General features: G+C 40.5%; 1 protein-coding gene across 6 annotated transcripts in view; it reads left to right on the top strand.

Moving 5' to 3' along the window:
- dock3 (dedicator of cytokinesis 3) overlaps nucleotides 1-26,807 on the top strand; it is a 1,242,443-nt gene that overhangs the window by 1,198,896 nt on the left and 16,740 nt on the right. For all 6 annotated transcript variants that reach the window (XM_059649508.1, XM_059649506.1, XM_059649505.1 and 3 more), the window contains 7 exons: nucleotides 883-966; nucleotides 2,897-3,013; nucleotides 8,657-8,778; nucleotides 9,524-9,659; nucleotides 11,130-11,211; nucleotides 12,803-12,918; nucleotides 18,090-18,177. In XM_059649508.1, the coding sequence (XP_059505491.1) occupies nucleotides 883-966; nucleotides 2,897-3,013; nucleotides 8,657-8,778; nucleotides 9,524-9,659; nucleotides 11,130-11,211; nucleotides 12,803-12,918; nucleotides 18,090-18,177 (745 nt within the window). The remainder of the gene's footprint in view (nucleotides 1-882; nucleotides 967-2,896; nucleotides 3,014-8,656; nucleotides 8,779-9,523; nucleotides 9,660-11,129; nucleotides 11,212-12,802; nucleotides 12,919-18,089; nucleotides 18,178-26,807) is intronic.

Below are 26,807 nucleotides of genomic sequence, written 5' to 3'. Positions count from 1 at the left end.
TTCATCCAGCCTCACATTTTATTATCTAGGGAGCTCTATGTGATCCTCTCACAGCTGCCAAACGCTGCTTGTACACGCACATGCTGTTACCACCTCCCCAATGCCACACAAACTGAACTGCCAGTAAACAGTGAAACACACCAAGAAAATATCTGAAGTTGGTATTCTTAGAAGCCAAGCAAGCATAACGCAATGAAAAGAACGTAACTGGATTAGATCCTGTTGCTAAGTGCCCTTGCAATATACTGGTCTGGAGCTTACACTGATTGTCCCCTGTCTGTTTGCACAATTTGCCCTCAATAAATCAGAGTGAATGACTGCAGAATTTTAAGCATAAATTACATTCAGTTAGCTTAGGAAAGATCCAACCAGAAGCTGGTCCCAAAACTAGCAATAGCCCCACACCAATCAATCAATCTACCAACTGTGCCCATTTGATGGCCTTCATTCAGGTTCTAAAAGTTAAGCTAGTCCTTTTGGGAAAAGGTCAACTTTATATACGTTTTCTAAGCTTTAGGTTAAGTAAACACATTGACATTATCATTATAAGTAGTAAATGGCTGAGTAAAGTTGTACCCAGTCATTTAAAACCACCTTACTCGCAGGTGATGGCTTCACATTCTGATTAAAATGCTTATTTGTTTTGTGGTATACCCAGCTGTATTAAACAAACTGCACCAAATACCTTACTGGTTGGCAGGTATTTTGTTCAGCAACATGTAGGTGTGTTTGTGTGAAAACTGCGTGGGATATGATGGAGAAAAGTACCTCTCTCAAAATCTGCAAAATTTGCACCATGGATTACTGATTTTGTCCAAAACAGAGACATATCCCACTTTGCCCTGGTCTGAAATGTCAATCAATTTTTGTTCCCTTTGACAGGCATTCTTCCAAAAGGAGTATATAGTGAGTCACCCAGAGGACAGTGAGAAGATAAACCAGTTGAAGGAGCTGATGCAGGAGCAGGTACTGTGATCCTTCCTGTTCTCTATTCCTCACTGAACCTGAATCTGACAGATTATCCTGAGACTACAGTGAAAGTTAGCTGTGGCTGTGTTGGGGAAGGAAGATCCTGGAGAAAATAATTTTGGAGAATACTTTGGAATTTAGAGGTAGTGAATGTCAAAAATTACAGATAATATTCTGTATTTCTTCCTGAAGAACCTGGTGTCAAACAGAAAAGGACGAAAGTGAAAGTGACCTTTAACTGTATGAATGAACAACTGTTACTCTGCTGATATCAGATTATAAACTCATTTATAGAGCAAAAGGAAAATGAACAGCACTTAACAGGAAGTGACGTTTTACATTTGTTTAATTCATTAACAGGATGAGGATATCACTGCTTGACCAGCATTTATTGCCCATCCCTAATTGCCCAGAGGGCAGTTCAGAGTCAACCACATTGCTGTGGGTCTGGAGTCACACGTAGGCCAGACAATTGATTCATGGTAAAACCTGAAAGAACTGCAGATAGTGTAAATCAGAACCAAAAACAGAAGTTGCTGGAAAAGCATCTGTGAAGAGTAATCACAGTTAACATTTTGGGTCTGGTGACCCTTCCTCAGAATTGATTCATGGCCATCATTAGACACCTAATTATAGATTTCTAAAATCGAAAATAGTCCTGCCATGGCAGAATTTGAACCAAAATCCACAGAACATTATCTGGGCCTCTGGATTAACATGTCCGTCATAATACCACAAGGCCATTACCTCGCCAACCACAAAAACAGCACGTCAATATTTTGGGAAATAGTGGGAACTGCCGATGCTGGAGTCTGAGATAACAAAGCGTGGCGCTGGAGGAACATGGCAGGCCAGGCAGCATCAGAGGAGTAGGAAAGCTGACGTTTCAGGTCCGGACCCTTCTTCAGAGATGGAGGAGGGGAAGGGGGCTCAAATAAATAGAAAGGTGGGGACGGTGATAGAAGGTGGATAGTGGAGTATATAGGTGGGAGCGAAGATGTACAAGTCAAGGAGGCGGGGATGAAGCTCATAAAGGGGTTAGTCAATGAGGAGGGAGGGGCGGGTAGGTGGTCTTCCCTCCCACCTACTTGCCCCTCCCTCCTCACTGAGCAGCCCCCATCCCAACTTCCTACCCACGCTTACCTTTATGAGCTTCATCCCCGCCTCCTTGATTTGTCCGTCTTCTCTCCCACCTATCTGCTCCACTATCCACCTTCTTTCACCATTCCTCGCCCCCCCCCGCCCTATTTATTTCAGAGCCCCCCTTCCCCTCCCCCATTTCTGAGCAGGGACTAGACCCAAAACATCAGCTTTCCTGCTCCTCTGATGCTGCCTGGCCTGCTGTGTTCCTCCAGCTCCACACGTCATTATATTGGTTAGGTCAGGTCACTGAATGGATTTTAAGTGTAAGCTTGTTTCTTTGTGAAAAACAAATTGTTCACCAAGGGAGAGGTGACTCAGACACTCCCTTCAAAGAAACTACTAAAACAGGGAGGTAGCTGTGTGAAAAATCAAGGGTATGAACAAGTACTAATCAATTCACAGAATGACAAGAGATTGGATTCAGCTGTAATTCCATACATAAACGTATAACGTTTCTACGTGATGAATTGCCATTCAGGTGAGCATGCATCTTTCAGAAAGGAAGGATGATACAAAGGGAATATATTTTCTTTATATTTCACACGTTAATAGTCCACTCCATCTTTTAACTCTAACCCAGAACCGCAAGCACTAAAGCAATGAAAGAAGCCTTCAGTAATCCAGAAAGACTGCTCACATTACAGAATGATAGGCAGACGAAGAGAATGAAACAGAGTGAGGGGCGGGTGATCAGGTTCACTGTGCAGTTTTAAGTGCATATATTTTTCCAACATTGGCTCCACAATGATCCACAATAAATAACCTGAATCATTCTTGTCTCCAGGTTCACATACTTGGAGTGGGTTTGGCAATCCATGAGAAATTAGTGCACCCTGAAATGCGACCTCTGCACAAGAAACTAATAGATCAGTTCCAGATGATGAGGTCCAGCCTTTGCCATGTGAGTAACAGCCCACAGATTCAATGGTTTGTACATGTCTTTACACACACAGTAAATTTATATTTATGAAGTTTGTTTGCTATTTAATCATGAAGGTTGTTCACTACTGCCCATCGTGAAGGTATTAGTGAACAGCCTTCTTGAACCAAGGCATTATGTTGGCATTTCCATGCACCTGCTGCAATGTAATTAGTAGATGGTACACACTGCTGCTACTCTGCAACAATGATGGAGGGAATGAATGTTAAAGGTGTAAGTTGGGCTGCCACTCAAGTGCACAGCTGATAATTTTGAGCTTCTAGAGTGTTGTTAGTCCTGTGTTCGCCCAGGCAGGTGAAGGGCATTTCATTACATTCCTGATTCATGCTTTGGGTTTTAGGAAGTTAGGAGTGAATTACTCAATACAGTAGTCCTGCCCCATTGACCTGTTCTTATAACCACCCTATTTATATAGCTGCTGCATTTCAAGTTTTGGTCAATGGTAACCAAATGATGATAATAGCTTGATACAATGTGGTAATGCCTTTGGAAATGCTGTATAGTGTAACTCACTCCTAACTTCCTAAAATGTCAAGGGGTAAAGTGATTGGATTCTTCTTTGTTAGAAAAGGTAATTGTCTTGGATAGTACACATGTTCCTAGAATTTCTCAGCCCAGGCTTGAATGTCGTCGAGGTCTTGCTGCACGTGGAATCAACTGCATCAGTATCTGAAAAACTGCTAATGATACTGCATTCCCATTTCTAATTGTATGATTGAAGTTCTGTCATTGATGAAGCAGCCCAAAATGGTTAGGCCACGAAAACTGCCCTGAGGAACTTCTGTAGTTATAGCCTGGGGCTTGGATGGTCAACTTCCATCAAGAAGAACCGTCTTCCTTTGTGCTAAAACTAACAGAACATTTTCCATGGTTCCCATTAACAGCAATTTTGCAACAGGATCCTTGAAGCCTTGGTCAAATGCTGCCTTGATGCCACCTAACCTTTACATGTCAGCAGTTTCGACAATGTTCAGACTAAGGTTGCCAAACTGAGTGACAGTCAGTAGATCATTGCTGAATAAGTGCTGCTTAAGTACCAATGGCTTTGCTAATGATTGAGAATAGATTGTGAGATTGTAATTGCCTGGATTGGATTTGTCCTCCTTCTTGTGGTTACACTATACCTGGTCAGTTTTCCAAATTGTCAAGTATCAGCGTGGCTAGGGGCATGGCTTGTTCTGGCGTTTGAGTCTTCAGGACCTTACCAGACTGTTATGAGATCCACAACTTATTTGTTATATCTAGTCCACTCAACCATTTCTTGATACCATCTAAAGTGAATTAAATTGACTGAAGACTGACATTTATGGTGCTGGCACCTCAAGAGGAGACCAAGATGTATCATCTTCTCAGCATTCCTGGCTGAAACTAGATGTGACTGCTTCGGCTTTGACTTCTGTCTTGATCTGCTAGAATATGTGTGTGCCCCCAACTCCAATCAGCTGTTTAACTGTTCACCAACTTTCATGTCTTGATATGGTAGGACTGTAGAGCTCAAATCTGATCGGTTGGTTGTGGGATTGCTTAGCTTTGTTTTGCATGCTGCCTCCACTGCTTGGCACACAAGTACTCCTGCGCTGTAGCTTCACCAGATTGACGCTTCATTTTTTGGTACATCTGATGCTGCTGCTTACATGCCGTCCTGCACTCATCATTGAACCAAAGTTGGTCCTTTGACCTGATGGTAACGTTGCAGGATAGGCCAGACAATGAGATTACAAATTGTGATTGAATATAATTCTGCCTCTGCTGATGGCTGACAGTGCCTTGTGGATAATAAAGTGTGTAGCTGAATGAACACAGCAGGCCAAGCAGCATCTCAGGAGCACAAAAGCGCCTCATGGATGACCAGTTTTGAGCTTCTAAATCCGTATCCATCCCATTTTGCATGTAGTTGTACCACACAACATAATGGAGAATATCTTCAGTGTGAAGGTAGAACTGTGACAGTCAATCTTCCCAAAACACATATGGACTGATGATTCTGTGACAGATATATTGGTGACAGATAAAGTGAGTCTACCCTCCTGTGATTCTCTCACCAACTACTCCAAGCTCAGACTGGTAAATTTGTCTTTCAGGATACAGGCAGTTCAGTCAGTAATGGAGTAATAGTGCTACTGAGCCATTCTGAGTGATGGACTTTGAAATACACCACCCAGAATGCATCCTGTGCCCTGAGTGCCTTTCCCTAGGGATGCTCAACATGCAGGAGTACAAACCCGATAGCTGACAGAAAGATGGTAATCAACAGAAGGTTTCTTTGCCCATGTTTGATCTAATGCCACAAGGTCAAAGGTGAAGACCCCTAGTGCTGCTCTCGTCAGACCTTATGCCACACTGCTATTGCATCTAGTGGTCTCATGTGACAAAACGTACCTGAGATAGTTATGGAGAAATCTGGATCCTTTGACTTAAGGTACCACTCTTCCAATTTTGGAAATAGATATTACTGAGGATTACAATGCATGTAGCTTTGCCACTACTGGTGCTTAGATTGATGCCAGTCCTGTTTTATTCTTATTTGACCTCTCTGTCACAACTTGGTACAACTGAACAGTCATTTCAGAGGGAACTGAGAGTCAACTGGGTCTGGAGTCGTATGCGGACCAGCCTGGGTAAGGGTAACAGATTTCCTTCCCAGTGAGCAATAATCCACCAGTTTTTTTAAAGACAGAGATTTGATTGTTCCATGATCTAAATGACTGAATATCATATTTTTTTATTCCCAGATTTATTAAGTTGAAGCTACTGTGGTAGGATTTCAACTTATGTCTTCAAGATATTAATCCTGTTTTCAGAATGTTAGTCCAGTAATGTTACCACAGTGCTGCAATTCCCTTGTGGTGTGCAGCATAGTTAGATGAATGGTAAAGTTTCTTCTCATGCAAGGTGTAACATCTACAGGACGCATAATAGATACGCCACCAAGGCAACAGCACCTCCCAAACCCGTAAACTCTCAAGACCTCAAAGGACAGGGCAGCAGGATTCATGGAAACATTAATCATCACATACCATCCTGATCTTCATACATAATCTCATTCCTTTGTTATCACTGAGTCAGTGTCTTGGAACCCTCAACATGAGTACATAACGAACAGATTCACTACAGCAAGTGTCCAATAATGGGACCCACTGCCACTACCACCATCTCAAAGGGAAACACAGAATGAGCACTCAAATGTGCTCATTTTTGCTGGTGACCCACACATCATATGAATTAATCTTTAGAGACTCTATCTGAACCAAATAGCTTATCCCTAACTTCCATTTTCTTTACTAAACACACTGTGATTTTCTGAGTAGCTTTCCACATTTGGTGCCAAATGTTTTTGTTCTTTGGATCTATACCTACACAAGCTGATTTCATGTGGGCCCTCACAATTACCTTGGAAAAGAGACTTCAATCTCTTTGGTCTGGGCTAGACCAGAATCCTGATTTCAAAGGTGAACACATATTGCTCTGAGCTCCTGCAGATTTATTAATATTCACATCAAGGTTAGCTTCAGTGACTCTTTGCACCTATTAGGGGGTAATCTCAATAGGAATGTGCTTTGGACTTGGATCCACAAAACCACTAGCAATTCTTTGGTTATCTAAGCAAGGTCATCCAGTGATAGCACAAGAACTTAGAATCCCTACAGTGTGGAAGCAGGCCATTTGGCCCAATGAGTGTACACTGACCCTCTGAAGAGTATCCCACCCAGACCCACTTCCCTACCCTATCCCTATGCTCTGCATATGCCATGGCTAATCCAGTTAACCTACACATTCCCTGGACACAATGGACAATTTAGCATGGCCAAGCCACCCATTTTTGCACATCTTTGGACCATGGGAGAATGCCAGACCACCTGAATGAAACCCACACATACATGGGGATAACATGCAAACTCCACACATACAGTTGCCCAAATGTGGGAGCAAACCAAGGTTACTGGTGCTATGAGGCAGCAGTGCTAATCACTGAGCTACTGTGCCGCACACAGTGATCATTGATGGGTGATCATTGGTAAAAAATGCTGCACGAAAGAAATTCAACTGAAACTAGCAGTTAATATATCATCCCAAATTAATGCATTGTATTTTAAAAAGACTGTACTACATCATAAACAGTTTACAAATCCTGGCTAATCAAAAGTATGGCTTTAGAAGTCTGAAAGTATTCCTACTAATAAGAGAACCATACAGACTCAGCAAAGGGGTGTTTCAATGACAATTATTTGTGTGCAGTTTACTTAATGAATGATTTTCAGGTATAACTAAAGGTGACAGATTATTTCCATTATGTTTATGGTTCATACAGATAATTGTATTCATTTGTGGCAGTCTGGAAAAACAAGTGAACTGTGATGCTCTTGTGTCAGTACCTCATGGAGATGATTTTCTATCATCACCCTCATGTTTATGGATTACTGCAGTGTGTGGGGGGTCTTTAAGTTTCACTGAAAGCTCTAGTGTCTTACTGAGTCCAGGAAGTGCCCAGGTTTATTCCCTAGCCTGTGCCTGGATTTATGCCCTAGTCTGTGTCATTCTCAACCAGACCTACAATGGGGTTAATAAAGTTGTTCACAGCACCAAATAGGAAGCATAAAAAGTTTTAGCATTCCATTATTGTTCATTCATTGCTGGCTGGTAAAGTCTACAGAATTAATTTTAGCTTCTGTTACATTTTGAAAGACATGCACAGATCAGTGTAATATAGAAAGAACTTTAGTCAGGAGAGTCCATTTGAAATCCCAGTCCTTTCCCTGACAACTGTCTGAAGCTGAACCAGACATTTTGCATTCTTGCTTTCAGATTCAACAGTAAGGTAAAATACCGACTGTATCCCTATGCCATTACTAAGACCATCTGTTTCTGCCTCTGTATTTTCACACAATTCTGCCATGCTTCAACTTATCTGTTACTGAACCCTCATTCTTATTGATTTGATCTGATCTGATTTATTGTTGTCACGCGAACCTAGATACAGTGAACAGTGTTGTTTTGCATGCTCTACAGGCAGATCGTAACATACAAAATGCTTCAAGTAGCAAAACAGTGCAGAACAGTGTAACAGCTGCAGAGAAGGTACTGAGAGATACAGAGATCAACATTAGCAGTGATAAAGACATGAAATGTCAGTGTTTTCTGCGTCACAATAGTGACAACACTCCAAAAGTACTTCATTGTATGTAAGATAGTTTGAGACATACAATGGTTGGGAAACCACTACATAAATGCAAGTCTTTTTTGCACTGTCCTTCTATTCCCATGCATACCTGGCCAGCATCCCATGTTCTACCCTGCATGTGGTTAAAATTATCAAAACCTCTGTTGCCTTTTCCTCTTACCAGTTCCATTGACTCATCAGACTACTATATTAGCTTCTCAATTAGCAAACCTGGATTTTAAAATTCTCTGTTTTCAATCTGTCTATGGCCTGCATCCTTACTATCTATGCAATCTCCATTAGACCCACTGAATGGTTTCCTTCTGGTCCTTTGACTTACAGTCTAATATCACTCACTTATATGAATACATTTCAGTAACAGGAACTTTATGATACCAGTAACACAGAAATTTAGAGCTCACTGAAGATTCTATCATTTTATATAGGATCTTCCTGGAATGGACAAGATCAGCCCTGCTTGCTCTGGTTCCAGCACTCCACGTGGCAGTCTCATGTCCAGTCATAATCCCATGAGTCCGGAGGCTATAAAGCTTGTGCATAGACACAGGTAAGTGAGACAGAGCCAGGTTTGCTGTTCTGATGAGCTCAGCTGATGACCTAAATTGTATAATTGATGCGATATTGAACACGATATTGTTGCATTGGATCCCTGGATGTTTCTAATCTGTGTCATTGGTTTCTCATACTTTTTGAACAAAGAATTGCTACAAACGGGCTGATATTCAAAATTGTTTTGATTTATGCTTAGGCCACTGTAGAACACTTTATTTTCTCATCAACCTGTTCAGAGATGTTATTACACACCTGCATGTTTACAGAATTTTGTTTTTAATTTCAGATTTTTAGTATACACATAATTTTTGTAAAGCCTTAAATAGTCAAAGCACCTAATTTATGAATGACTTTGAGGAGCAGTGGCTGTAGTGTGGTGAATGTAAAACCTGGTTTATGCAAATAATAATATGGAAGGGTCGGGTTTCAGAAGAATGCCGAACAGAATATGTAAACAACATCTCCAACAATGGAATACTTCCTCATTGCACCTATACCGTTCTTGAACACACCAGAGGCATGATAATGACCAGTATTGCCAGGTTGATACCCTTTTGAGTGTCATGTAGGATATATAGAGATTTCTTTGAAAAGATTAAAATGATAGGATAGTATCCATGTTAGGTCTGTGGTTAGATCAGGTATGAGATTCTTGCTTAGGATGAGGGGCACTCACATTGTGAATGTTGAGACTGGACTAGCTGAATATAAAAATTATTCTATCTTATTCATTTCCTCAGCCCATTGAACTTGCTTGGCTCCAGTAGACATTCTTCATCTTCACTATCCTCACAGACATCCAGCGAGGTTGGAAACCTTGTCATCCTCACAGATGGTCTTGTTGGAGAAACCCCTGATGACCCATTCCGCATGCAGGTATGGCTGTTCCTGTTTTTGTTTTCCTTTGTTATATACTGTCCCTGGGCATTTAGAGTGGACATGGCAAGTGCTGAGCCTTTAACAGGGTTGTGAATCTTTAAATGAAGCTAAAGAGAGTGGGTGAGATTGGTTGTGCTCCTTTTGTATTAGGAAACATCTGTCCATGGTAACCCAGCTCTATACAATGAGCTGCTGTGTAAAGGGTTATCGCAATCATAGATCTAGGTGTGAGAACTGGAAATTAAGCAGCTCCTCCTGAGTACCTGCTACATTTGGTACAATCGAAATAGCATGAGGATTTAAATCTCAATGGAGACATTAACAGGAGTGAAATTCCAATGAGAGATAATAATAGAAATTAAATCCTAATGCAACAGTAAAAGCAAAATCCAAATGACAGAAGTAATGAAGGAAACCTCAACAAGAGCAGCAGCAAAGCTAAGCCTTAATGAGAGCTATAACATAGCCACAAGATCAGTACTAAGGAGAAGCATTAACTGAGCAAATCCCAGCATGGCTCACAATAATAAAGTCTGCAGCAAGATATTATTTAAAGGAACTGTGACTTAAACTGTTGTTTGCAGAGGCCCCACAGTTAAAGTGTTATATTATTGACAGTAAAGCAGTTATCTTCTGAGTATGTGGAAATTTTATGCCTGTTTAAAAGGAGCTAGGAATACTTTATTAGTCAGGCTATCATGACTAAAGTGAAATACAAATATGTTTGAATAAAACACTGTTTAGCAATTGTTGTAAAAATTGCCAATCTTGGAAATACACTGCATCTATAAACCAAAACAAATCTCATTGTTGTGTTGATAATTCTTTAAGTGGTTCAAACATGCCTATTTTAAGCACATAGAGGAAAATATGGATCATTTCCATCATGATGTTATACAAGCTACAGGAAAACACTTTACCACAATTTATTCTGTGGTGTGTTTTTGATAAACAGATGAAAGATAAGTTAAAAAAATTACTTTTTCCCTCACTTGCCTGTTTACAGTCTTTGTAAAGTCAGCTAATCTCAGATAGTATGAACATTGCAGTGAACCTCAGTGCTCCTAGGTTAGGGCTGGAAAAATTTAACCAAAATTCACAATGCTAATCTCCATCCAGTGGCACCTGCTGGGAAGCATATGGATATTAATATTGGATGAGGAATTGTGATGATTTCAATGGTTGAATAGCCTGTCAGCCCTCATCATCTTAGGTCACGCACACCTACTTGGATGATTTACAAGGAATGACACATATGTGTCAAAAGGTGTACCCCCTCAAAGATCAGGATCTTCAGAGTGATGGGGTCAAAAGTAGGGACTGGGCAAAGTTAATGCTATTTTTCATTTTGTAGGTAGATAGTGTTCGACCATTGATATGAATTCTCTGATTTTAAGAGATGTATCTGACATTCATGACAATTTCCAGAGCTCCATCACCAATGTCTTTGTTTTGTCGTCATGCCAGGCAAGTCCATCCACCTCCAGCCTGAGTTCCACACACTCTGCACCCTCACAGATGATCAACTCAGCCCCATCCAGTGCTCGAGGTAAGAACCTCTTTTACTTGGGATTAATTTTCAGAGTCAGCTTGTGGCTGAGCAGCACATTTCTCACAAATATCAGCTCTGCTTTCAAACACCTACAAAACAATGCACAATGAGGTCATTGCCTTTGACAGAGGTCAGTTTTTCATACTGTATTTTGAAATTAAAGGAATAGACCAAGATAAGAAGATGCATTGACATTAAGGTACAATCTTGAGATTTAAGGTTGAGGAGTTTGAGTTTAAAGAAAAACCCAATCTTCACTCTGCCTATGTCTTGAAATTGCTGGCAGGTAGTCTGCAGAACAGTTTTGATGCTTTATTGCTACCCATATTTAACCTGATTATCTCTGTCCACTGCTGTAAGCTGCTTGTGCGGAGGGCATCTAAATGAAAAACTCCGAGTACCTGAAGCTTGCCATAAACTTTGAGGACATTTGAGGGCAGTTGTCATTCCTTCATAATTCAATTTCCAGATCAGAAAACTCAGCAAAAAGTAATTGGCTTTCCACGATTTCAAGATTATTTTCATCTGTAATGAAGTATGATCTCGAGGCCATGAAAGATGTGTGTTAAATGGAACACGTATGGAAGTCCGTTCTGAATTACATTTCAAAGATATTAATGTGGAAATATTTTGGAACCAGCAGTGGGCTGGCATCAGTAATTTTGGTTAATAGATGCTGATTGGAAGAAGTCTTGTTTTTGACCAGTGTATTAACATTATTAGAGATAACAAGGTGTAGAGCTGGATGAACATAGCATGCCAAGCAGCATCAGAGAAGCAGGAAGGCTGACTTTTCGGCCTAGACCCTTCTTCAGAAAACATTAACGTTATTGTTATGCTGAAACATGAGTGAGCTCTTCAGACATTGGTTACGTTGAGGTGAAGGATTGTGTCTGCAACTGCCCATCCATATGCTAACACATTGGTTTTAGTGTAAAATGTTAATGTTCACCAATGATTTTGAATTAGCTGACACTTCTTTTCCTCTCTTCCTGTGGACTATTTTCCAGCTTCATTCCAGTTCCAATCCTTTATTCTATTCTGAGATCAGGAATACTTTTAAAAATATAAAAAGTGACTAATTAATGTTCAATATTAAACCATCCTACCAATGGGAGTGCATTTTGGGTGTTAAAAATTAAATGTTGGAAAATGTGACCTTAATACTTAATATGTAACTTCCCATTGCCACCTTTATGGAATTGAGATGTTCAGATCTGTCCTTTGATTCTGAATGAATGCACTCTTATTTATCGCTATCTTTTCATGTTATTTTTCCCGACTCTAGTTTTTTGTTAACTAATTCAATGCTATCCTTTTCTACTTCTCTCTACTTTCTTTTCACTAATGCTCTACCTCTCTCCCTTTCTCTATCAATTTTGCACTTTTGCTTTTTTTCTCTGTTATCTTCACTTTTACCGGCCCTGTATTATTTGTCTTGCCCTTTCTCTCTCTCTCCTTTTCCCTCTTCTTTTCATTCCTTTGTTTCCATATTCATTCTTCAATATTCTGTCTTCTTTATCGATTTCCTTCTTCTATTTTCTTGTCTTTTTCCACCAGTCCCTCACTTTTTTCTACCTATCCTCAGGTTCCCCATCATTGTCCGATAAATACCGTCATTCACGGGAGGTTATGATGTTGCTGCCTCCTCACAGGGACAGGCCAAGTAGTGCCCTGTATCCAACCATGATGGAAAATGGACCGGTGAGTTACTGGAAGATTCAATCCATAGACATGTGTAACAATTAAGCATCAAAGTTGCTAGCTATCTGACATTGCAATAATTGATTCAGATAGAACCTAGATAGAGCTTACATGTCATTTTGTCACTTGACATTTATAAAGTTGTTCTAATAAAGCCCAGAACATAGGAAAACAGAGCTGAAGTCTTATCTAATATTATAGAGTAAGGCTTCACCTCATTCCAAAAGAAATTTCACTTTTACATATCAAAAAAGAGACCATTACAATGAAAATAACCATAGGAACAGGTGCTAAATGTTGCAAGAGATGTGAGGAGTTTTGGCTAAAACCATGTTCAAGGCAGCCACATTTTAAAATTGTCTAGACAAAAGATTAGAATTTATGGCTATGGTCTTCTCAATGTTCAGTGAAAACATTGCACCAGACAGATCTCTGGTGGTTGTGAAATCAAAGGAGGTAGAGAGGTCCCATTGGCATTCGTATGGAAACTGAGCCCTGTGCTTGTAGGTGATGTTACAAAAGAATCAAGAATAGATACCTGAGCAACTATGGATGCAACGATGGAGTGTGGATAGGGATAATTTACCATGCAGCTATCTGAGGGTAACCCATAGAGAGAATCAGTAGAGGAAAATCAAGAGAATAGACGGTGTGATAAACCAGGCTATATAATGTGGAGAGGAAAAGAGATGGGAAAATACAGAACAATTACTGAATCAAAGGATTCAGATTAGAGGGATCTGAGCAGAAAGTATTGAACTCTGTAACAAATTTGAGGAACCATGAGACAAAACGCATGGATGGGTTGTGTAGATTTTCAGAAGTGAAAGGGGTTGTGTCATATCTTTAAAATGGATATGATTGGTCTCTGGTCTTACAAAGCTATAAATATTTTCTGTGTGTACACTGTCTTGGAAGAACAGGAATAGGTCTTGCAGATGGAAGCATGATGCAGATTGGTGTAAGTTGATTGATAGGAGTCAATGGACAGCAAACTGGCATAAGATCAGGGAGACAAAGAGGAGAAAATGTCTTGCAGTAATAATTCTCAATACTAAAATAAAGAAATCAATGAACATTTCTCACTTCATATTACAGGTGAAGGACGATTGAGCAAAAGAAGTGGGTTTGAAGGCAAGGGTTGTCCTCGCCTTTGATGGTTATCCTAGTATCATAGAGGTTTTTAGTTACAAAGATGTGCAGATTAGATGGATTGGCCATTCGCAATTGCCAGTAGTATCCAGGGATGTGCAGGCTAGGTGGATTAGCCAATGGGAAAATGCAGGGTTAGAAGGATGGGGTGGATCTGTGTGGGATGATCTTTGGAGGGTCGACGTGAACTTGATGGACTGAATGGCCTGCTTCCGCACCATGGGGATTCTATGATGATGATGAAAATGAGGTATGCCACTCATGGTTAAATTAGATCTAATGAGCTCAGTAGTTGTAACCATTGATGCAAGGGTATGACCACGCAGGAGAATCAGTACAAGTTCAAAATAGCCAAAATTTAGTGAAAATGGGACAGTCAAAACTAGAGGAGAGACAGGAACTTGACAGGCCCTGGTGAAAGAGGTATTTTAAGGGCCAAAGGGCAGAGAGTTATGCTAAATGAGGAGGTCAAGGACAATATAAAGTCAAAAACTAAGGTACACCATATTGCAAAGGCCAGTGGCAGGCAGAAGGATTGGGAAACTTACAAACATAAACAAAAGGATACTAAAAAGTTAATTAAAAGAGCTAAGGTAAATTACAAAAGAAAATGAGCACAAAATATCAAAAAGGATAGTAAAATCTTCTATAGGTATACAAAAGGGAAGAGGGTCGCTAAGGTGAATGTTGGTCCCTTGGAAGATGAAACTGGAGCGTTAATAGTGATGATCACTGAAATGTCAGAGATGCTAAATCAACATGTTGCCTCAGTTTTCACGGTCGAGGACAATAGCACCAGTCCTATTGGAAATTAGGCAATAGAAATGATAGAACTTAGAATAATCAATATCGATAGGGAAAAGGTACTCAGCAAACTATTAGGATTGAGGGCAGACAAGTCCCTCAGGCCTAATGGCCTACATGCTGGGGTATTAAAGGATGTGGTGGCAGAGATAGTGGATCCATTGGTTACAATATTCCAAAATTCCCCGATTGGAAAATACGAATATAACACCCTTATTCAAAAAGGGAGAGAGGCAGTATGTGGGAAATTACAGACCAGTTATTACCATTTGTTGTTGGCAAAGTGTTAGAATCAATTATCAAGGAAGCAATATCATGATATTTGGAAAGTCAAAACACTATCCATCAGAGTCAGCATGGTTTTATGTAGGGCAAATCATGTTTGACTAATTTTCCTGAGTTCTTCAAAATGTTAACAAGCAAAGTGGATAATGAGTGTGGATCCTGTAGGCATTTGATAAGGTGCAGCAAAAAAAATTAAATCACAAGGTTGGATCATATGGGATTAGGGATAATTTATTCGCTTGGATAGGTGACTAGTGGATGGAAAGAAGACGGAGAGTTGGGAGTAATGGGGTTTTTTCTGGATGGCAGGAACTAACTAGTGAGGTGTACAGGGTTCGGTCCTTGGATCCCAGCTATTTACAATCTACATTAAGGACTCAGATACAGGGATAGAAAATTTTATAGCCAGATTTGCAGACGACACAAAAATAAGCAGGATGGTCAACTGCAATGAGGAAATAAGAACCTTACAAATGGATATAGATAGGTTAGGAGAGTGGACCAAACTGTGGAGGATGAGGTTTAACGTGGAGAAGAGGTCAAACATTTTGGTCGGAAAAATGGGAAGGTGATCTATTATTTAAATGGGGAGAGACTTCAGAGTGCTCCGGTGCAGAGGCATCTAGGTGGTCTCGTTCATGGGTCACAGAAAACTAGCATGCAGGTACAGCAATAATGAAGGAAGTGAATGGAATGTTGGCTTTTATAGCTAGAGAAATAGAATAGAAAGCTAAGGAAGTATTGTTGCAACTATACAGGGCATTGGTGAAACTGCACCTGGAGTATTGTGCACAGTTTTAGTCGCTGTATTTGAGGAAAGAATGTATTGGCATTGGAGACAGTTCATAGGAGGTTCACTGGATTGATACCAGGGATTGTCATATGAAGAAAAATTGAACAGTTTAGGCCTAACTCTCTGGAATTTAGAAGAATGGAGGGAGATCAAACTGAAGTAATCAAGATGATAAAAGGTAAAAATAAAATAGATATGGAGTGGATGCTTCCTCTTGTGGGGCAGTCATAGTCTTAGGATAAGGGATAGCAAGTTTTAAACAGAGTTGAGGAGAAACTACGTCTCCTAGTGTTGTGAATCTATGGAATTCGCTATCCCAAAGTTCAGTGAATGCTGGGACAGTGAGCAAATTTGAGGATTTATACAGATTTTTAATTGGTAATGGGTTGAAGGGGGAAGGCAGGAAAATGATGGTGACATATCAGTCATGATCAAATGGCAGAGCAAACTTCAATAAGCTGAATGGCCTAATTCTGCCCCTACATCTTAAGAATTTTTGAGATTGTTAATGAATTAATGAAAGTCTTTGAGGGGAATTTTGTTGATGCACAAAGGTTTCTTAAAATTTTATTTGTTCATAGATGTGGGGATTGCTGACTAGCCAGTATTTATTGCTCAGAGGGCAGTTAAGAGTCGACCACATTACTGTGGGTCTGGAATCATTTGGGTCATGCTATGTGGTCAGGAAACAGTAAATTAATATTAGTGGAAGATAATGGAGTACCGTTATTTAAACTGTATCAGGACAAGGTTATCTCAATGCATTGTGTGAAGGCCAGACCAAATAAGGACATTGTCATAAAAATTCATCTGATTGACTAATCGACAATGGTTATATGGTCACCAATCAGCTAGCTCTTTATTCCAGTTTTCTTTAATTCAAATTTCACACTATGGTGGAATTTGATCCCCTGTCCTGAGAACATTAGCCTCACGTTCTGGATTACTAGTGCAGTGATGTTATCATGACACCACCATTTCCCCTTGTCACAGGAGATATTGAAAACACAGGTAGATAGACTAATGAAGTGATGAGATTTGACCTTAAAGATAACATAAATCTCAGAAGTGGAGAGGCCACCAGAATGACCAGACAACAGCCATAGATATGGAATAAAACAGGAAGTCCCAGAAAAACTAAGCAGGCCTGGTAGCTTCTGTGGAGAGAGATAAAAGAGCTAATGCTTTGAGTTCAATGTAACTTGTTCGGAATAAAGGCATATTGATTTCTGAATGTTAACTCACAAATGCTACTAAACCTTCTGAGTGTTCCAGTTTTATTTCAGATTGCCACCCTTTGCAGTACTTTGTTTTTATTATAGCCATGGATATGGGAAGGATGCTTATGTGGTGTTGATTGAGTGAAGACCAGAAGGTGAAGGAATTTTAGGGTTTTTAAATGCAGGCTGAAGTCACCCAAATAATGATAAACTGTATAAAACATAAAGCCTTCACACAATGCGTCAAGATAACCTTGTCCTGATACAGTTTAAATACCAGTACACCATTACCTTCCACTAATATTAATTTACTGTCACCTGACCGCATAGCATGAAAATCATTTGTGCCTGGTCTTTAGCAAAAGACAATTGGGATGCTCCTTGAGAATGCTTAATGTTCAACATTCCCAATACCAGAAGATCAGGAAGTATATTACTTACTGTACTGGTAGGGCAGGCTCATTGTTCAGTTGCCAACTGCCAGGTCAACTGGCTGAACCTTAATCATTACTTACAGTGCTGGGGCTTGTTTTGTCTCTGAAGAAACCTGGGTATTGTTGGCTGGCCAGCACTTATAGCTTGTACCTAAGTGCCCTTGAGAAGGTGATGGTGAGCTGCTTCTTGAACTGCTGCGGTCCATGTGCTGTACGTTGATATGCAACGGCCTTAAGGGATGGTTCTTGTATAGATGCACTGAATGCTGCTCAGAATACGGAACAGTATTGCTGAAGTTTAACCTGGTTTTAATGACAGCAATATTAGGTAAAATTGCTAAAAGTGAGCTCACTGATGGAAGTGAAGAGGACTGGACATTTCAAGTTCCATGCCTTAAACAGCTACGGGGTACACAGTGTTCTGTCTCTTGTTATAAACTCTATAATATGTTGACGTGTGCTCATGTTACATTCTCATTACAGCCTTCTAGTTTCCAGCGGGCCCTGATTCAACAGGTGGTTGGACCTTGCAAACCATGCAGTGACCCTAATCTCTCTGTCGCTGAAAAGGGTAAGCATTGATTTAATCACTAACAATCAGTGGAGCAAAGGATTATTCATTTCTCCCTTTGGACCATAAAGGTCCACATGTCATATCAAATAACAATGACAACTTTAGTAGTTTTTTAAGCATGTGAATGAGCTGTGAAACTGAATTGTGTACTGTGTTGAACTCTCAGCATTTCATGCACTTTCACACAGGAGCATTCTCCTTAAATGTCTTTGGCAATCTAACTCAGTTCCAAGTTGGCATATTAATATCACACAAACCCAGCCTTGATTCGGCACTGAATAGCTTCGAGGCCACAGGATGGCTGGATTAGGAAATGGAAATATGTTCAGTGAAATATAAAACACTATCTGAAGTCTGGCAGATTAAAAGAAGCTGGAAAAGAATGCACACTAAATCTGTGAAGTATTAAACCTGGTACTGTATAAGTCTTTGATGGGACAGTGAAGATGAAAGTTTACATTGTATGGAATTAAGTGTGCTTGTGCTGATGCTGGGAACCAAAGGTGAGACCATGTGAGTTGGCAGTGTGAACTGACACACTTGGGGAATGTGAGGTGGACATATGCTGAACTACTAACGGGAGGATTTTAACTCAATTTGCCTATCCTGGCAGATTTGACCAGTTTAGGGAGATAGGTCAGAGAAGCCTTTCTCTTTACAGGAAAGGGTATCACAATATCAAAAGAATTGTTATATCACAGAAAGAGACCATTTTGCCAATCATGCTTGTGTAACCTCTCCAAATAAGCAATTCATTTAATTTCATTTTCCTGCCTTCTTCCTGTAACTGTGTATATTCTTCTTTTTCATATAATAGTCTAATTCCCTTTGAATGCTTTAATTTAACTTCAGCAAGTTAATGAACTATGATTTTCCCTTAAGAAATTTTTGTTGGCTTTTTTTTAGTTAATCCACATTTGCCCACTATTAATTTTGTCAGGGAGGCGATGGCCTCGTGGTATTATTGTTGGACTGTTAATCTAGAGAACCCCAGGTAACACTCTGGGGACCTGGGTTTGAATCCCGCCACGGCAGATGGTGAAATTTGAATTCAATAAATATCTGAAATTAAGAATCTTATGATGATGACCATGAATCCATTGCCAATTGTCTGAAAAACCCATCTGGTTCACTAATATCCTTTAGGGAAGGAAACTGCCATCCTTTCCTGATCGGACCTACATGTGATTTCAGATCCACAGCAATATGGTGGACTCCTAACTGCCCCCTGGGCAATTAGGTATGGGCAATAAATGCTGTCCAGCCAGTGACACCCTGATCCCATGAATGAATAAAGGATTGTTTAAACCAACTGTCCTACAGTTGTTAATCTTACCTTTACAGCTTTTTTTGAACATGGGCGAAATATTTGCAATTCTTCAGCCCTCTTGCATCACCCCAAAGTCTAAACAAAGTTTAAAAATTATGTCCAGTGGCCTGGCAATTTCCACTTTCACTTGCCACAGTACCGTCAGATGCTAGTCATTTGGTCTTGATCAGATTCAAGTACAGTCTATTATCTCTTTCTTATCAATTTTAAGCCCTTCTAGTAAATTACTGTGGATGCTGGAAATCTGAAACATAGAAAATGCTGAAAAAACACAGCATCTGTGGAGAAAATAAAAGCATTTTGACTCTGATATGACTCTTCTCCATTCTTCTGGTGTCTGAATTACCTGCTCTTTCTCACTGGCTGGGGTAGCATTTTCTTCCTTGGTAAAGACAGATACAAAATATTCATTTAGAATCTCAGATATGTCCTCTACCCTCTTAATCCCCTTACTGCGCCCTAATTGTCCCTACTCCTCCTTTTACCACTGTTTTACTGTTTTGAAGCCTATAGAAGACATTGTTATTCCGTTTTAGATTGGTCGCCAACCTCTTTTCAAATTTTCTCTTATTGATTCTCTTATTTGCGTTTTCCTCACCTCCCCTCTGAAATTTCTATATTTAGCTTGATCTTCAATTACATTTTCTACTTGATATCAGTCATAATAACACTTTTTCTTCTTTTCCTTAGTTTCTATCTATCATCCCTAAGGTTCTGATTTTGTTTTTTTAACTGCCTTTCTGTTTTAAGACAATATGCTTGAAATACCTTTTTTTTAAGGCAACTCATTGCTCAACTATTATTTTTCCAACCAAACTTTGACTCCTATTTATTCGATCTAGATGTGATCTCAGCCAATACAAGTAGGTTTTCCCTCAGTTAATCATTTTCTAAAGTAAGGTAATTATGTAATGTCCTGAGCATAGTTGTGTAGGCCTGCTAGTATAGTTCGGTCTGTGACTAAGCAAGTCCCAACTTTTTTTAAAAAATGCACAAATGATATTTACATTTTCTTAAATCACCCCATGCTACCATGTGCTCTCATAAAAGTTTAAGTTTTCTTTTCCTAGCACTACGTCTTGGTGTGACCCCCAACAACAGCAGCTCAGGTGAAGGCAGGATGCTGTGTGTCCTCTGAGATCTGGAGCCTTGAGGTTTCCGACCTCCTGGGGATGTCCTGCACAAATGCAGAGCAACCTCCTCAGCCATGCCTACCAGAGGCAATAGTGTTGATGCCAGGTGGAAATAAGAAAAGACCATTCATCCTGTGAGCACCATGAGAAGCCTTTCGGGCTGTTAGCTTTTATTTCTCCTCCATCTGGTTATGCAATGATATCTTCCTCAGGAGAAGATATAATTGGAGGGAGATCTAGGTGCCTCAACCCCATCTCACCGAGGCAATGCCAGTTGGTCCCCATGGCTAGAATGATGAAATGCAGTTTATTGCAAATAAGGATTAATTGCTTGACTTGCTGTTCATCATGGTCATCAATCTCTCAATGGAAGGAACTGTGTACTAAACTGCATAAGATTTCTTATTCATTCATGGGTCATGGGTGTTGCTGGCTAGCCAGTATTTGCTGCCCGTTCCTGGTTGACTTTGAGAAGGTGGTGGTGAGCTGTTTTCTTGAACCACTGTGATCATGCTGTAGGTAGACCCAAAATGCTCTTTGGGAGGCAACTCAAAGATTTTGACCTCGTGACTGTGAAAGAGGAACTCGTGGATAAATAGGCTACTTCACGGACGACAAAGCAATGCATTGCCTTTGGCATCCCTGCCATATGTTCCCCAAAGTTCTGCTTCATTTTCTACAGACTTATTATGGCCATGACATCAGCATGGGCTCTGGAAAAAGCTGTTCTCTAAAAGTCCTCTAAATATCCAAGATCTGGCTTTCACAGACTCCCTTAGTTAGTAGGGCATATCTAAATATGCTCATAAGAATGTGGCCCTGATTATAAATATTGTCCATTTAGGGTCTAGGGTGTCTGAGCAAATTTCTTCACACAGACAATGCCAGTGAACAGATTCTCCAGGTAGGATGGCGAGGCAGGTGACAGTGCATCCTCGAGGTCACTGATTTCATCATCCCCAAAGGTCACCTGGGATGGCTGAGGATTTATGTGGAGTTTGCAGAAACCTGTAAAAGAGAACGAAAAGAAGCACATGAAGATAAGATTCCAGAGTCCAGAGGCACAATTCTTTACATGGTTTTGAACGCCCACTATGGCAGCATCAGGTTGAATTAATACTTAACATATCCTGATGTCTTGCCACTTCAGCACCACAATTGGTCATGGCTCAGGCCCTGTGTTCTCCTACAGTCTTGATCAGAAAAGGTGAAGAATTTGAGTCTCGACACTATTTTAGCCACCTTCACCCTTTCCTTCAGGTCAAACATCTGCTTGTCCTGTAGTAACTAGAGATTTAGTGACTTGATAAATGCCAACTTAACCCTCTTGTCTACATATATCCACATCACACATATAGCCTGTCATGTGTTAGTGTGCATCCAGTTGCTGACTCAACCTAAACTATCACACTCTTTTACTTCAAGTGCCATGCAGTCCTGAAGCTGATCACACGCTCACCCATCTAGCCTATGTGCAGATTTGCACAGATGTTTAGCAGATAAGTCACTTAATCGACAACACACATCATTGTGCCACTTGCACAGGCAAATTGAAGATCATTGAGCCTTTTCGTGTACTTGTTCCTCAGCGGATCCCACAGTTGCTAAGGTCCTTTGAGATCTCCATCCAGGTTGACATAGTCAGGTGAGAGGACCTCCTATTGCCATCACTTGGGAAAAACATGCCTGATTTTCCTTGATGATGTGGAGTGGAATCTGTAGGGAGACATTGCTGAATTGTGCAGACAGTACATCTGTTTTGGCTCCAGTGTGGAAAGGGGCTTAAAGTCATAGAGTTGGACAGCATGGAAACAGACCCTTCGGTCCAGAGATAGTAGGAACTGCCGATGTTGGAGTCTGAGATAACAAGGTGTAGAGCTGGATGAACACAGCAGGCTAGGAGCATCAGAGGAGCAGGAAAGGTGACATTTCAGGTCTGGACCCTTCTTCAGAAATGGGGGAGGGGAAGGGGGCTCTGAAATAAATAGAGACGGGGGAGGCGATGTTAGAAGGTGGATAGAGGAGCTGATGGTTGGAGCAAAGACAGACAGGTCAAGGAGGCGGGGATGAAGCCAATACAGGTTGAGTGTAGGTAAGGACTTGGGATGGGGGTTGGGCAGAGAGGAGGGAGGGCCCGGTAGGTGGGAGGGATGACAGACAGGTCATGGAGGCGGGGATGAGGCTAGTAGATAGGAAGAGGGGGTGGAAGGAGTGGATAGGTGGGAGAAGAGATGGACAGGTCAACGAGCTTGGTTGGTCTTGGGATGAGGTTGGGGGTGGGGAGAGTTGAAACTTGTGAAGTCCACATTGAGACCATTGGACTACAGGTTCCCAGGCGCAATATGAGTTGCTGTTCCTCAGCCTTCAGGTGGCATCATTGTGTATTGCAGGTGGTGGAGAATGATGTGTTGAATCTGGAGGTTGATGGGCCTCTGGATTCAATGCATCAGTCTCTGCCACTTCCGCCACCTGCAATCTGACCCCACTAACAAGAATATATTTCCCTCCCCTCCCTTATCTGCCTTCCAGAGAAACCATTCTCTCCGTGACTTCCTCGTCCACTCCACATTCCCCATTAGCCCCACACCCTAGCACTTTTCCCTGCACTGCAGGAGGTGCTACACTTGCCCCAAACCTCCCCACTCACCTCCATCCCAGGTCCTAAGAAAACCTTCCACATTAAACAGATGTTCACCTGCGCATCCACTCATGTGGCCTATTGTATCCGCTGTTCCCGATGTGGCCTCCTGGGCATTGGGGAAATCAAGCAGAGGCTTGGAGATCGTTTTGTGGAGCACCTATACATGGTTCGTGACAAACAACAACACCTCCCAGTCACAAACCACTTCAGCTTCCCCTCCTACTCCTAGGACAACATTTCCATCCTGGGCCTCCTCCAGTGCCACAATGATGCCACCCTCTCCAGTGCTATCACATCCCTCCTATAATGAAGATTCTGTAACTCCATCAGTTCCAACATACCTTCTCTGCTCTAAAACTCTATGCCATGTGCTTTCTTAACTATGTTAGTCACTAGGCCTTATACCATAGGGAACCAGCGCACATGCACACAAGGTCCCTCTAATCCTTGATGCTTCGCAGGCTCCTACTGTTCATCCTATATTCCCTTGCCTTGTCTATCCTGCCCAAATGCATCATCTCATATTAATCCATATTGAATTCCATTTGCCACAGACTAGCCATCTGACCAGTCACGTCATCTTGTAATTGTAGGCTCTCCTCCTCACTATTTATCATCCCACCAACTTTTCCGCCATCTGTGAAATTAGCGATCAATCTCCTACATTCTGGGTTTAATCCTCTATGTAAACCACAAGCAGCAAATCCGAACACTGAACCCTATGGGACCCCCAATGGACACAGACTTCAAGTTGAAAAAAACACCCCTAAACCATCACCCTTTGCTTCCTGCTATGCAGTCAACTGTGGATCAATTTTCCAAAATTTCCAGGATCCCATGTGAGACCTTAACAAAAGCCTTACTGAAGTCCGAGGAGATTATGTTTAAAAAAAAGCATTGTCCTCATTTACACACATGGTTGCCTCTTTGAAAAGGTCAGGTTGGTCAGATATACCTTCTCACAAAACCATACTTACTGTTCATGATTAATTCCTGTCTTTCCAAATTCAGATTAATTCTGTCCCTCAGAATTGCTTCCAATGGTTTCCCCACCACCACGGTTAGATTATCTATTCCCTCCCCTATCTGTGCAGTTTGACAATCTTCTCTTTTGCGGAGTCGGTTAACTCAGTTGGCTGGACAGTTGGTTTGTGAGTGTGATGCCAACAGTGTGAGTTTTAGATTCCCTTTCTCAACATCTCCCCTCACCTGAGGTGTGCTGGCCATTTTGGTTAAATCATCACCACTCATCTCTGAGAAAGCAGCCCTATGGTCTGGTAAAACTATGGCAACATATTCTATCCTTGCAATTTGTGATCACCCATTAACTTTTCACTTCATGATCCTACATTCATCGTGATGAGCCCTTTGTCTTTTCTCCCTATAGAATTTGCAGAGCATTTTTTTTCTCTTTATTTCCCTTTTAATTTGCTTTTTGATCCACTTATCACTACTTTGTTTGACCTTGGTTAAATCATATATGTACCTCTTTTCCATGTTGAACATTATATTTTTAAAGAAATTTCATGTGAATTTTTTTCATGTTATTGGACATTTTCCTCCAAACCACTTGTTTTAAATCATTTGTCAGTTTTTTGAGTTTAGCTCCTTTTTAAGTTATAGATCTAGTTCCTGGTCTTTGCAGTAATTGGGTCCAGGGTCATGTTAAACTTTGTACCATATCTCATTGATACTTTGATTTCCATTGGCTGGATCATTTATGAGTGAATAACAAATCATTTATAAATTTATGAATCGCCAATGACACTGTCTGTGGCTTCATTTACATTCTTGGCCACAAAGCAAAGGTGCGTACCAACTCTGTCTATTTATATTGGGTTAATTGAAATCTCCCATTATAATAACTTCTCTGTTCTTACAGTCTTTTCATTAACACATAATTGCCATCCTTGTTATGGTGGCCTATACTTATTTACCAAATACCTAGCATTCGCCTAGATATTTTCATGTTGTAGATTTTTTTTTAAATTAGTTATGACTAGTCTGATCTAGCTAGTTATTTTTGTAACTCACTACATAGGGTTATCCTGTTTTATTATTTTCCTGTTTTCCCGTATAAATGGTTGCAACATCATCTTATCTGATCTTTCCAAACACACTATTCCCTTATATTTTAAAATGATTTACAACTTTTCACTATATCCACATTTCCAATTTTTCCATCGCATCCTAGTTTTTTTAATCATTCATGTGGGTGTCTTTGGCTAGGCCAGCATTTATTACCCATCCCTAATTGCCCAGAGGGCATTTAAGAAGGAGCCAAGTTGATATGGGTCTGGACGCATATGTAGGACATCAGATTTCCTTTCCTGAACGATATTAGTGAACTAGATGTTTTTTGCCACAATTGACAACAATTACATGGTCATTATTAGTCTAGCTTGTCAATTTTAGATTTTTTTGTTTATTGAATTCAAATTTCACTGTTTGGCATGGTGGGATTCAAAGCTATGACTGCAGCATGTTCTCCTGGGTTTCTAGATTACTAGTCTAGTGATTTTATTACTATTATCTCACTGATCTTTCTGTCTCTCTGCCTCCCTCCCTCTCTCAGTCTGTCTCTCTCTCTCTCCCTCCCTCTGCCCATCTCTCTGCTTCCATATATCCAAACAACAATATGACCTTCTCAGAGTGAAATCTTTCCCCTTTCACACATAGTGGATGATACCTCACCTCAAAGGTTTATTGATCTCAGCCATCTGTAGTTGAAAAAACACATCAGGACGCCTGATTATTTCAATTTTACCTCCCCATCATCATAATACTCCAGACCTGTGCTCAGCACTATCTCAAACAACACAGCTGAGTCTCAGGCATTATTGTTTGAGACAATAAGTAAAATTAATTTCAATTCTAATGCCAATTTATCCACTTACTATAGAATATAACCATCTAGGCTCATATTGTAGAGTGTAGTAAAAGAGATTGTGGTTTTTATCTAAAATTTTGAAAAGGGAAGGAAATCTTGAGCATTTTTCAGTTACTTAAAAATTACCATTTAATGAAAACTCTATGCCTAATTGCACTGCCTAGTGTGATACTGAGCATTTATGGCGGATCTCAGAAAGGTTACTGATTTGACCTGGGCGTTCTGGGTTAAAGGGAACATGAACAGAAGTTTCTGTTCCTGAACACTATTCAAAAACCAGGACCATTGAAAAATGCCTGTGCTTAGATGTTATGTGAATGTGAACAAAATCAGGCTCAACCTACTTCCTTCTACAACAATCTGCCCAGTCCCCAGGTTACGAATAGATTCCATTGTCAAGTCCACTTGCAAGTTGGAACACAATGCCAGACAATATAAAATAGGTGTTCCTAAGTATAGGAAGCATTTGTATGTTGGATCTTTGAAATTACATCCCTGTATAGGATTGCACAACGTATGAGGTGTTCGTAAGTCAACCATTCATAAATCGGGACCTTTGTAATCAAGAATTACAGGAAATTGGGAACTTAATCATTCTGCTGCTGAAGACTGCCAGAGGACCTTTTTATTGCA

The sequence above is a fragment of the Stegostoma tigrinum genome, chromosome 11, assembly GCF_030684315.1.
Source record: "Stegostoma tigrinum isolate sSteTig4 chromosome 11, sSteTig4.hap1, whole genome shotgun sequence".
NCBI classification, from domain to species: domain Eukaryota; kingdom Metazoa; phylum Chordata; class Chondrichthyes; order Orectolobiformes; family Stegostomatidae; genus Stegostoma; species Stegostoma tigrinum.
Note: the sequence above shows the minus strand (reverse complement) of the source record. Positions and strands in the feature narration are given on the sequence as shown.